The sequence below is a fragment of the Hypanus sabinus genome, chromosome 16 (genome assembly GCF_030144855.1).
Source record: "Hypanus sabinus isolate sHypSab1 chromosome 16, sHypSab1.hap1, whole genome shotgun sequence".
In the NCBI taxonomy this organism is placed as follows: domain Eukaryota; kingdom Metazoa; phylum Chordata; class Chondrichthyes; order Myliobatiformes; family Dasyatidae; genus Hypanus; species Hypanus sabinus.
In genome coordinates, this window is record NC_082721.1 from 30588457 (window position 1) to 30601810 (window position 13354).

The following is a 13354-nucleotide window of genomic DNA, read 5'->3' on the forward strand; positions in this document are numbered from 1 at the left end:
TGCCAGAGGTGCATGAGTGTAGGGCGCAGGAGTGAGTGCCATTGCTATTACAAAGGAAAAAGTGCTCGGCAAACTCAAAGGTCTTAAGGTAAATAAGTCACCTGGGCCAGATGGACTTCATCCAAGAGTCCTGAGAGAGGTAGCTGAAGAGACAACAGATACATTCCTACAAAGCGAAACCCAATAGTATGAATGGCAGTGATGTTTCACTACCAGATGAACTCAATGCCTTCTATGCACACTTTGAAAGGGAAGACACAACTACAGCTGTGGAGATCCCTGCTGCACCTGATGACCCTGTGATCTCTGTCTCAGACTGTCTTTAAAGAGAGTGAACCCTCGCAAGGCAGAAGGTCCTGATGGAGTACCTGGTAAGTCGCTGAAAACCTGTGCCAACCAACTAGCGGGAGTATTCAAGGACATTTCAACCTCTCACTGCTACGGGCAGAAGTTCCCACTTGCTTCAAAAAGGCAACAATTATACGAGTGCCTAAGAAGAATAATGTGGGCTGCCTAAATGACTATCGCCCGGTAGCACTCACATCAATGGTGATGAAATGCTTTGAGAAGTTGGTCTTGACTAGACTGAACTCCTGCCTCAGCAAGGACCTGGACCCATTGCAATTTGCCTATCACCACAATAGATCAACGGCAGATACAATCTCAATGGCTCTCCACATGGCTTTAGACCACCTAGACAACACAAACATCTACATCAGGGTGCTGTTCATCGACTACAACTCAGTATTTAATACCATCATTCCCATAATCATGATTGAGAAGCTGGGCCTCTGTACCTCCCTCTGCAATTGGATCCTCGGCTTCCTAACCAGAAGACCACAGTCTGTGCAGATTGGTGATAACATCTCCTCCTCGCTGATTATCAACACTGGCGCACCTCTGGGGTGTGTGCTTGGCCACTGATCTACTGTCTATATACACATGACTCTATATACACTCTGTGGCTAGGCATAGTTCAAATACCATTTATAAATTTGTTGACGATACAACTGTTGTTGGTAGAATCTCAGGTGGTGACGAGAGGGCGTACAGGAGTGAGGTATGCCAACTAGTGGAGTGGTACTGCAGCAACAATCTGGCACCCTTCGTCAGTTAAGACGAAAGAGCTGATTGTGGACTTCAGGAAGGGTAAAACGAAGGAACACATACCAATCCTCAAAGAGGGATCAGAAGTGGAGAGAGTGAGCACCTTTAAGTTCAAGATCTTTGAGGATCTAACCTGGTCCCAACATATCGATGTAGTTATAAAGAAGGCAAAACAGTGGCTATACTGTGTTAAGAATTTGAAGAGATTTGGCATGTCAACAAATACACTTAAAAACTTCTATAGTAGCACCGTGGAGAGCATTCTGACAGGCTGCATCTCTGTCTGGTATGGAGGGGCTACTGCACAGGACCGAAAGAAGCTGCAAGAGGTTGTAAAACTAGTCAGCTCCATCTTGGACACTAGCCTACAAAGTGCCCAGGACATCTTCAAGGAGCAGTGTCTCAGAAAGACAGTGTCCATTATTAAGGAATCCCAGCACCCAGGGCATGCCCTTTTCTCACTGTTACCATCAGGTAGGAGATACAGAAGCCTGAAGGCACACACTCAGCGATTCAGGAACAGCTTCTTGCCCTCTGCCATCCGATTCCTAAATGGACATTGAAGCTTTGGACACTACCTCACTTTTTAAAAAAAAATACAATATTTCTGTTTTTGCACATTTTAAAAATCTATTCAATATATATAGTTGATTTACTTGTTTATTGATTATTATTATTTTTTTTTCTCTCTGCGATATTACATATTGCATTGAACTGCTGCTGCTAAGTTAACAAATTTCACATCACATGCCGGTGATAATAAACCTGATTCTGATTCTAACATTGGTCATGATCTTTCAAGAATCAATAGATTCTGGCATGGTCCCGGAGGACTTGAAGATTGCAAATGTCACTCCACTCGTTAAGAACGGAGAACGCAAATGGAAGGAAATTATAGACTGGATATTAAGGACGATATTTCAAGGTACTTGGAGGCTAATGATAATATAAGTCAAAATCAGCATGGTGTCTGTAAAGGGAAATCTTGCCTGACAAATCTGTTAGAGTTCTTTGAGGAAGTAACAAGTAGGGTGGACAAAGGGGAGGCAGTGGATGTCATTTACTTGGATTTTCAGAAGGCCTTTGACAAGGTGCCATATGCGAGGCTGCTTAACAAGATAAAATCCTATGATGTTACAAGAAAGATACTGGCATGGATAGTGGAATGGCTGACAGGCAGGAGGCAGTGAGTGGGAATAAAAGAGGCTTTTTTCTGGTTGGCAGCCAGTGAATAGTGGTGTTCCTCAGGGATCAGCATTGGGTCCACTGTTTTGCACATAGTTTGTCAATGATTTAGATAATAGAATTGATGGCTTGTGGCAAAGTTTGCGGATGATACAAAGACAGATGCAAGGGTAGGTAGTGTTGAGGAAGCAATGTGATTGCAACAGGACTTAGACAAATTGGAAGAATGGGCAAAAAAGTAGCAGATGGAATAGAGTGTTGGGAAATGTACGATAATGCATTTTGGTGAAAGGAACAATAGTGAGGACTATTATCTAAATGGGGAGAAGGTTCAAACATCAGTGGTGCAGAGGGACTTGGGAGACCTCATGCAAGACTCCCAGAAGGTTAATTTACAGGTTGAGTCTGCAGTAAAGAAGGCAGTTGCAATGTTGGCATTTATTTCAAGGGGAACAGAATATAAAAGCAAGGAGATAATGTTGAACCTTTATAAGACACTAGTCAGGCTGCAATTGGAGTATTGTCAACAGTTTTAGGCCCCGTATCTCAGAAAAGATGTGTTGTCATTGGAGACAGTCCAGAGGAGGTTCACACAGATGATTCTAGGAATGAAGGGGTTAACATGTGAAGAGAGTTTGGCAGCTTTGGACTTTACTCTCTGGAATTTAGGAGAATGCATGGGAATCTCATTGAAACCTACCAAATGTTGAAAAGACTAGATATAGTGGATGTGGAGAGGATGTTTCTTGTGGTGGGGTATCCAGAACTAGAGGGCACAGCCTCAAAATTGAGGACTGACTCTTTAGAACAGAGGTAAGGAGGATTTTCTTTTAGCCAGAGAGTAGTGAATCTGTAGAATGCTCTGCCGCAGACTACGTTGGAGGCCAAGTCCATTTAAGGCAGAAGTTGACAGTTTCCTGATATGCCAGAGCATTGAAAGATATGGTGAGAAGGCAGGTGAATGGGATTGAGTGGGATCCAGGATAAGCCATGATGGAATGCTGGAGCAGACTCGATGGGCTGAATGGCCTAATTCTGCTCCTATGTCTTATGATCTTATGGAAAGTTGAACAGAGAATTACTTCCTTACTTACTTACTTTACTTAATTGTCACCAAACAATTGATACTAGAGCATACAATCATAAGAGTGATATCTGATCCTGCGCTTCGCGCTCCCTGAAGTACAAATCAAATTAAATATAATAAAAATTTAAATTATAAATCATAATTAGAAAATAGAAAAGGGAAAGTAAGGTAGTGCAAGTCAGATCCAGGTATTTGGAAGGTACAGCCCAGATCCAGGTCAGGATCTGTTCAGCAGTCTTATCACAGTTGGAAAGAAGCTGTTCCCAAATCTGGTCCTATCTTCATGCTCCTGAACCTTCTCCTGGAGGGAAGAGGGACAAAAAATGTGTTGGCTGGGTGGGTCTTGTCCTTGACTGCTCTGACAGCGTGTGGTGTAAAGTGAGTCCAAGGATGGAAGATTGGTTTGTGTGATGTGCTGGGCTATGTTCACGATCTTCTGCAGCTTCTTCCGGTCTTGGACAGGACAACTTCCATACCAGGATGTGATGTACCCTAGAAGAATGCTTTCTATGGTGCACCTATAAAAATTAGTGAGGGCTTTAGGGGACAGGCCAAATTTCTTCAGCTTTCTCAGGAAGTAAAGGTGCTGGTGGGCCTTCTTGGCAGTGGACTCTGCTTGGTTAGACCAAGTCAGGTCATTTGTGATATTCACCCCGAGGAACTTAAAGCTTTTGACCTGTTCCACCTGCACACCACCGATGTAGATGGGGTCATGTGGTCCGCTACTCCTTCTGAAGTCAACAACCAATTAAAGTGGCAAGTGAAGGAAGATCTCCTAGGACCAAGTATCCCATCGGATAAGCTATTTGATAAAGTTCTGTGCTGAAGAGTAGTAACTTGTCCTTAAGCTGTGAATGTACAGATTAAAGCTTAGAGATGGATTGGAATCATACAGAAAAATAGATCATTGCTGGAGCTGTTATATGAGCATACAAGAGGTGAAGGGGGATATGCCCGAGTGTGTTATGTTGGAACTAATTTATCCTACTTCTAGTTTACATCATTTAAAAAAGATGCGAACTGTTTCAGTTTCTCCAGGGTACCAAACTAAATTGTTTGTCAGAATCAAAGGTGACAATCAGAAAACATGTAAGTGTCAAAACTTAACAGAGAAAAACACACAACATCACATACAGGGAAGAAGATAAAATTTAAAAATTGGAAGTTGATATCAGAGGGAAAAGATATTGCAATAATGTGTTTCTCAAGAAAGGCATTAAACCAAGATCCCATGAGAAATACAGTCACACTCATTTTAAAAGACTCCGCTAAAACAGATTAGCTGGTCACTTGTCACTTCACTGTTGAGAAATCACCTAACAAAAGTTGTATTGTACTCCCCATGTTACAGCAATGACTACACACTTCATAAATATTTTATTGGCTATGAACAATTGGGATTGATTGAAATTGTGAAAAATGTCCTCTTATTGAACATGGAAAAAATTGACAACAGGAAAATGGTCAAAAGATCAGATGAGAAAATAATAAATTATTTCTTATAAATAGCAATTTTTCTACAAATAATGACCAAAATGTGGAATGGCTTCCTAGATAGAGGCTGTAATAATCCTACTATAAACTGTGAAATCAATATTTGCACCAGACAATGATCGCTAAAGCTTTATGTTTATGTGATTATCCAGAAACCTGGTAATGGTTCTAATTCAGACAGTACCTTGATGACCAGGTAGATTTCAGCAGAGTGATGAGAAACTGAGAAGATGGCCTTTTTGAAGTAAGATGAATCTTCACCATCTGCCTGGATAATACCTCGAAATTCTTTAGAATTAAGATCCAAGTGAAAGTTTTCTGAAATCTATGAAAGCAGAACAGACCACTTTATAGTATAGAATTTATGTTTAAAGTTGTGTGATCAGAAACTTATTCTTAGGCTATTTAATTTGTTTTCTCTCAATAGTTTAATCAAAGACATTGAAAAAATATCCATTTCAATGAGTGAGATTTTTTCCAATGTCTTTGATTAAACTATTGAGGGAAAACAACTGCAGCTCAGTTCCAATTAGGCAGCAACAATTGAACCACAGGGATTGCAACTAACATATCAGCCACAAACCTTTGAAGCAGGTCTTACTTACAGGAAAGTAGTGTTACTTATCAATGCAGAAATCAGCTAGAATAGAATTGATATCAAAACTGTTCATTCAATAGTATGGCATTTGCAGAACAAGATTTCACTCAATTTTCTGAAACTTGCATTCTTCCTCCAATAGTAAAATAGTAAAGATGTTGGAGATCCAAAATTAATAATAAAGAATGCTGAATATAATCAGCAGGTCAGGAAGCATCCATGGAACAAGTAACAATATGAGCCTTGTGTTACCACAGTTCCCAGTGTGCAGTGCAAGTGGTTCAGCTGGAACTGAAGGTGACGTTGGTGAATGGGCCCCGCACACATGCTCTCGGCAGGCTGTGGGTCCCGAGTAAAATGTGGTGGAACTGAAGCAATTCTGTAATCTGTAAATTAAATTAGTTCTAGCATTTTTACCCATTTAAGTTTGTCTTTGTTAAAGAACGAACATTAACAAACCTTTCACATTGATTCCCTTTGTTTTAATCAGATGATACTCCACTGAAAATTTACTGACCTGGAACATTCTTCTCTCCACGGATGCCGGCTCACCTGCTATTTCCAGCAATTTTATTATTTTAGTTTCTCATTGGTTAACTTCTTTGTAAATATTTGATACCTCCTTGCTTTTCCAATTACCAATCACTCTTCTAATCATCCAATCAGATCAGGAGGTTCTGTTGTCTAATTCAGTCAATATACAATAACTCAGGGGCAGAACAGACAGACTCCAGTTTACCAGATAGATGATGTGCTGCAAAAATATTTACTCTGCCATAGACTCAGGAAGTAAACTAACAAACATGTTTCCTCGATCCCTTCAAGCCATCATTTGTGATAATATCTTCAGTCATCTACAATCTAAGCTCGGGAATTCATTCTCTACATCTCTCCGTCTCTTCCTCCCTCCCTCTTTCTGTAACTAAGCTTTTAGACTGCTCTTAAAATCACCTTCGGTTGGTCTAATATTTTAGTCTGAGATCATTATAGAGTACTGTCTTAAGTTAAGCTGTGATAATGAAAAGTTTGGATTGCAATGGTCAATTACTGCTGCAACTTATATATTTACAGTAATGACAAATTTAACCTACCTCCTTGAAATCTCTAGAATGACAAAGACTTCTGTATCAGTTCTTTCAAATTTAATTTTACAATGCCCTGTATTTCTTCTGAAGCTGTATGACCTCGTGGAGCTTTAGATTCTCCCCTTGTTTCACCAAGAGCCATCTTTCTTTAACACTGTGGTGAACTACATATACCTGTCTGGACATGCCCCCCTGCTGACTGCTCCTGTGGCTCCTCCCACAGACCCCTGTATAAAGGCGATTGGAAGCACTGCTCCTCCCTCAGTCTCCAGGATGTTGTGGGATGGTCTCTTGCTGCTGATAGTGCTCTCTTCCAGCTAATAAAAGCCTATCTCTTGCCTCACGTCTCCGAGAGTTATTGATGGTGCATCAAACACAACCAACAGGTTTATCCTCAAGTTGCTATGGAGTACAAATGGAATTGAAAACTGTCCCCCAGAGGGCTAGTCACACACAGAATAATTTGCATTTCAAAATCCAGAGATGTGTTCCAACCATTTTGAACAATCCATGGCAGAAGGCTATCAAAACTTATTCAAAGGCAGTTTTAATGTTCTCTACAAGGACAAATTTTGACCACAAAGGATGTACAGTTAATTTACATTAAATGTATTAGCTTCTTTAAGACTTTAATGACTGTGGAAACCAATGATAATGTCTGTTATAATCAATCATAAATAGTCAACTAGACAAAAAAATTCTTGAATTTTGTTTGACAACAAGCATATTTAGCTTAAACAAGATGTGCTTATGGCTGAAACTCTGTAAACCATGGGAATGTCCAAACCTCTCAGAATCTCAGGTTCACTGACAGTCACTGATATTCACCTTTCTCCTTTCCTTTAAATCATAGAAAGCTAAAGTCACAAAGAGTGGTTCAATTTCGATTTCAAATCTGCAGACAGAGAGAAGAAAAAACACATTGTAATTTTTGGATTGCAGCTATTTATCAAATTGTGCATTGTGATGCTTATTTTCCCTCAGAAGGCCATAAAGACTTCTTGAGGCTCACTTTTTGAGAAATATCATGGAGGAAAATCCATCTCACTCAGCCATTGGCTCTCTGAAAATGGGAGATAGTTTCCATTGGTTTGTGCTAGATTTAACACCACAATCCAGCCAAAAGTAGCTCAACTAGCTTGAAAGGTCAGGGAACTATATAAAAAAAATAAGTCAAGCATAAATTTGATCTTAAACACCAGTCTAAGTATTACTTTGCCTGGAGCCAACATTATCCTACCACCTGCAGATCGTAGTATTGAGCTGGCAAGTTGCCACCAGTCACACCCAATTGAGGAAGATTTTCAAAAGATTTTCAGTTTTTTGTGCATTGCATATTTTAAAAGTTTTTCCATGTTAAGAAGTACCTAATTTACCAAGAAACTGAAACTAGTAAGTAGTTTGTTATTGTTTTCTAAGTCATGACCAGTGATCTAAAATCCAGTCACTTATAAGCAGAGGGATAAAATGCTAATGTTCAGAATCAGATTCATTATGTTTGATATTAAGAAAGTTTCTGGTCTTCAGTACATCAGTGTATATCTTATAATGCATAGGAAAAGAAATTATTCCACAGCCTGATTACACCGGTTCATGGATGCTATCTATGGTAACATGATCACACATGAGCAGAACTCCAGTTGAAATCAAATCAGTGTAATTTCAAGTGTAATTTTTTTTCTCCAATGCAGAAGCATATTTTAATTTAAAATTATTTTCCTGCAATTCACAGTGTACATCATCTACTTCCTACTTGCAGATCTGGTACAGGCTCTGTGCAGGTTACCAATGTCCATCTAAAATCCTTCTTTTAAAGAAGTCAGTAATTCAAACGTGGTTTTAACAAATAAATTCACTTGAAAGAGCAAAGGCGACACTTCCAAGCTATTTATAACAGTGAGTTTATTGTTTGTTTAAATTTACAAGTTTTAATCTACAAGGCATGGACTTTGAGGATGTGGGTTTGACCTAGTTAGAATGGAATTTTTAAAAAAAATAACATTGAGGATAAAGAAAACAAGATTTGTTCAGAGATTCAGAAGCAATATTGTGAAGTCACTTAACCCATTGAGCTCAACAGGAGTAGGAAGTCTGAGCCAAATTCTCAGGGAGTGGTAACAAATTTTGCTGGTAGCTTAATTGTTTGAGGCCTTGGCAGTGAAAGCTGAGAGAGGAATTAGGACAAGTTTTTTGACTTCATATACAGCAGACATAAGAAGGAACACAACCAGGTATTGGTTTATTATTGTCATAAGTACTGAAATATGTGAGTGAAAAGCTTTTGTTTAGCACACTATCCAGACAGATAATGATTACACAGAGGTAATTAAAAAAAAACAGAATGCAAAATACAGTGTTGCAGTTGCACAGAAAGCACAGTGCAGGTAGACAAATAAAGTACAATGGCTTTGATGAGGTAGGTTAGGAGATCAGGAGTTAAAGGGATCATCTTCTAGTTTTCAAGGGTCTGATGACAGTAGAGTTTGGTTGTTTGATCTCTCAAGATTCTATATCTCCTGCTTCACAGAGGAGGAGAAGAGAGAATGATCGGGAGGGGAGGAGCACTTGACCATATCAGCTGCTTTCCCAAGTCAGCAAAAGGTGCAAACAGAACCATAGACATCATATATTTTTAGAAAGTCTCCATTTAGAAAAATAAATTCTTCTCTCTGAGCAATAGTGCGACACTTCTGTTTTTACAGAGAATATAATTAAAATTCAAAGTTCAAAGTAAATTTTATTATCAGAGTACATATATGTCACCATATACAACCCTGAGATTCATTTCCTTGTGGGCATACTCAACAAATCTATAGAATAGTAACTATAACAGAATCAAAGACAAATTGCCCAACTAGGGCGTTCAACCCAACTGCAGAAGACAACAAACTGTGCAAAGCAAAAAGAAGAAACAACAATATAAATAAATAAGCAATAAATATTGAAAACATGAGAAGAAGGGTCTTTGAAAGTGAGTCCATTGGTTGTGGGAACATTTCAGTGATGGGGTAAGTGAAGTTGAGTGAAGTTATCCCATTTGTTCAAGAGCATGATAGTTGAGTGATAGCAACTGTTTCTAAACCTGGTGGTTCTTGAGGTTCTTGTAGCTTCTTCCTGATGGCAGCAGATTGAAAATCATTTTATAATTGGCCATTTCTCATTGGACTGAACATCAGTGGTTTTTGTGGGAATCAAGTCAGCAATCAGACATTGAGCCCTTTATGGAGTCTAGTGTGGAGTAATAATCTGCAACTACCTCACAGTGACGTTCAGAAATCTGGCACCAAATCTTTGCCAGGTTAGCTGTACATAACTTCAATATCTCCATTAATTTCATTAGAAAGAATGACAAAGGAAGGTAAAAATCAGATCATTTGTATCATAAGGGGAGGGTTGACAGGCTGATGGAGTACAGGAAGGGAATAGTGTACAAAGGGAGATGAAAACGAAGTGTAAGATGAATGTGTGAGGGAGAGGAACACAGGAGGGAATGGGTATCTTGGATAGGAAATCTCAGTGTTCATACCATAGGGTGTAAATCTACCTAAGTGGAATACAAGACGTTGCCTTTTCAGTTTTGTTTGGCCTTTCCATAACAATGAGGACAGACAGGTCAGTGAGGGAGTAGCAAGGAAACTTAAAGATAAAAGACTAGCTTCATTTGTCACATGTACTTTGAAACATTGAAACTTGTAGTAAGATGCATCAGTGAGGATTGTGCTGAGGGCAGCTCACAAGTTTCACCACGCTTCTGGCACCAATATGCATGCCCACAACTTACTAACCCCAACCATACACCTTTGGAATGTGGGAGGAAGCCACAGCACCCAGTGCAAACCCATGTGGTCACGGCAAGAGTGCACAAACACCTTATAGACCACAGAGGGAATTGACACCGATCGGCGTTCGCTGGTGGTACAATAGCGCTAATCACGATGCTACTGTGAAGCTCAAGACTGCCAACACTTCCATGACTTTAAAAAAAAATTTTACAAAGTGTTTACTTTTTCAGTTAAACTGTAAATTGCAAAGTGACACATTTCTGATAGTTTTGAATATTCTTCAATGTTTGTGACTATTAGAAACATTTAGAGATATATTCAAAGTCTTTTTGATAGTTTTGACTCTGGGTACGTAGACTGATATAGCCATTCAGAGAGCGGGATTGGCATTTATGGCCAAGAGGTGCTGCACTCCACAGGACCTCAATGATCAGTTTGCTTCTGAAAGGTTCAGCTGAACCATCCCTTAGGTCAGTTGTGGACTGCTGCCCAGATAGCATCCCTGCACCATTGTTCTGCAGCTTAGAAGACAACACGAGAATATGGAGATGCCATAATATTCACTTGGCACAATAGGATGTGTTATTGTTAAAATCAAAATGTCACAATATATTCCAATGGGATATGAAGTGATAAACTCTGAAAATAAAGGATGTTTGGCCCACTTATTGCTTAACAGTTATTTTAGACTGTTAAAGATGTCTAAAAAATCTTTAAATTGATGTGGTCCAATTCAAAATAAATGCTCAAAAATAAAGGATGCTTGGCCCACTTATTGTTGCATAACAATTATACAAATCCAGATAAAAGCATTGAGATAGGGAAGGGTACAGAGATTTTATGTGAAGCCCCAGGTTCAAGGGCAGGGGAACATCGGTTGGACCCAGAAGTACATGAGCACCTTGTGACAGATGAATGGACAGACAGAAAGCGGGAGGGAGAGAGGGAGGGAGAGAGGGAGGGAGAGAGGGAGGGAGAGAGGGAGGGAGAGAGGGACGGACAGAGACAGAGAGAGAGAGAGAGACAGAAGGTTGGAAGGTAGATCAATCCAGGTACAAGGGGAAGGAGTGGGTAGGTAGTAGTCATTAAAGGAATTTTCACAACCCCCTGTTGATCCAGAGCACAAACCGTGCGGTCGGTATTCCCTCAACACTGCATCAATTTTGAGCTTGTCTCTGAAGTTATCACCTTTTGCCACAGGAGGGGTGAGCTCCACTGATGTGGGTCTGGCACCAGGTACATTGCTGAGCAAATACACCCAGCTACATCTTGTCATATTATTTCCACTGGGTCACCGGATGTGGCCAGATTGAGATTCTAGGGAATCCAAAGAATTCACAAAACTTTCAGTAGTCTTGAAGGAACTAATTCTACAGCTTCCTCCTTTAAAAGATATTGTGGTTAATGTGGAAATGGGGGTTTGCCTTATTTAGGACAATCGTGATAGGGATGGGGTGTGACAAGGAGTGGTACTTAAACTAACTCGTGCAGTTGAGGGGGAAGAGACAGGGTTCAAAAAGGAAAACTCCACCTTTCAGACAGTTGTTCCCTACGCCTAGTAATGTTATTGAATGTGTGAACACAGGTTACTCACTTTAACTCCAGAAAATGAAGTTGCAATCTCTGCTCCAATTGATCACATGGGGGCGGTGGAGTGATTCGACTGTACCCAGATTCCTCCTGAGCAGAGAAGAGAATATTCAGAAAATTTTAATATATTAAACAAGATATATCAGTAGTAGAGAGAGCAAGTGACAGGGAAACAAAGAAAACTCAGACATCGTCTATAAATTCACCAATGACTCCACTGCTTTGGCAGAATCTCAGATGGCAGCAAGCAGGCGTAAAGCCGTGAGATGGCTGGTTGAGTGGTGTTGCGACAACAATATTGCACTCATTGTCAGCAAGATCAAGGAATTGATTATAGATTTCTGAAAGGGGAAGTGTCAGCATCTCAGAGGATCGAGTCTGGGCCCAATATATTGATGCAATCATGAAGGATTCGTGCCAGTGACCACACGTCATTAGGAATTTGAGGAGACTTAGTACGTCATCAGAAACTCTAGCAAATTTCTGCAGATGTACCACAGAGAGCATTCTGACTGGCTGCATCACTGCCTGGTATGGAGCTTCTAATGCACAGGATCAAAAGAGAATGCTAAGGGTTCTAGACTCAACCAGCTCCATCAAGGGCACAAGCCTACCCACCATTGAGGATGTCTTCAAAGGGAGTGTCTCAAGAAGGTGGCATCCATCATTGAGGGCAATCGCCATCTGGGACACGCCTTCTTCTCCGGGAGGAGGTACAGGAACCTGAAGATGCCCACTCAAGGTTTTAGGAACTGGTTCTTCCTCTCTGCACTGTTGTGCACACCACAAAACATTTCACAACATATGCCAGTGATAATAAACCTGACTCTGCTTCTGATTCTAAATTAAAGGATATTTACAAAAGCAAAGCAAACATAGTCAGGCAATTCAGTGGGTTGGTCAATACCTGGCAAAGTAAAATTGAGGCTGTGACAGGTTACGTTGGGGTAAGTCTATCTTTAGCTGCCTGAGTTGCTAAAGGACAGGGCGTATATCTTCTGAACATCAACATGACATCAGCATGCTAAAATGGCAATCATTCACATTAAGGAATTTCATTGTTAAGATGCCAAAATCATATATGCAATAAGGAGATAATGGGAAGTAAATTCTGATTTAAAAATACTCTAGGACCATAGACATAGGAGTAGAATTAGGCCAATTGGTTTGTCAAGTCTGCCATGGCTGACCCATTTTCTTCTCAGCCCCAAATCTCCTGCTTTTTCCCCATATCCCTTCATGCCCTGACTAATTAAGAATCCAGCAACCTCTGCCTTAAATATACCCAATGACTTGACCTCTATCGCCGAATGTGGAAACCAGATCCACGGATTCACCACTCTCTCTGGCTAAAGAAATCCCTCCTCGTTTCCATTCTAAATGGACATCCCTCTATTCTGAGGCTGTGTCTTCTGGTCTCAGACAC

General features: G+C 40.2%; 1 protein-coding gene across 3 annotated transcripts in view; it reads right to left on the reverse strand.

Moving 5' to 3' along the window:
* LOC132406173 (dedicator of cytokinesis protein 8-like) overlaps positions 1-13354 on the reverse strand; it is a 239078-nt gene that overhangs the window by 186182 nt on the left and 39542 nt on the right. For all 3 annotated transcript variants that reach the window (XR_009516088.1, XR_009516087.1, XM_059991466.1), the window contains exons 7-9: positions 11933-12018; positions 7385-7451; positions 5058-5198 (exon numbers count right to left, since the gene is read on the reverse strand). Coding sequence is in view for 1 of the 3 variants with exons in the window: in XM_059991466.1 (XP_059847449.1) it covers positions 5058-5198; positions 7385-7451; positions 11933-12018 (294 nt within the window). In the remaining 2 variants the exon portion in view is untranslated. The remainder of the gene's footprint in view (positions 1-5057; positions 5199-7384; positions 7452-11932; positions 12019-13354) is intronic.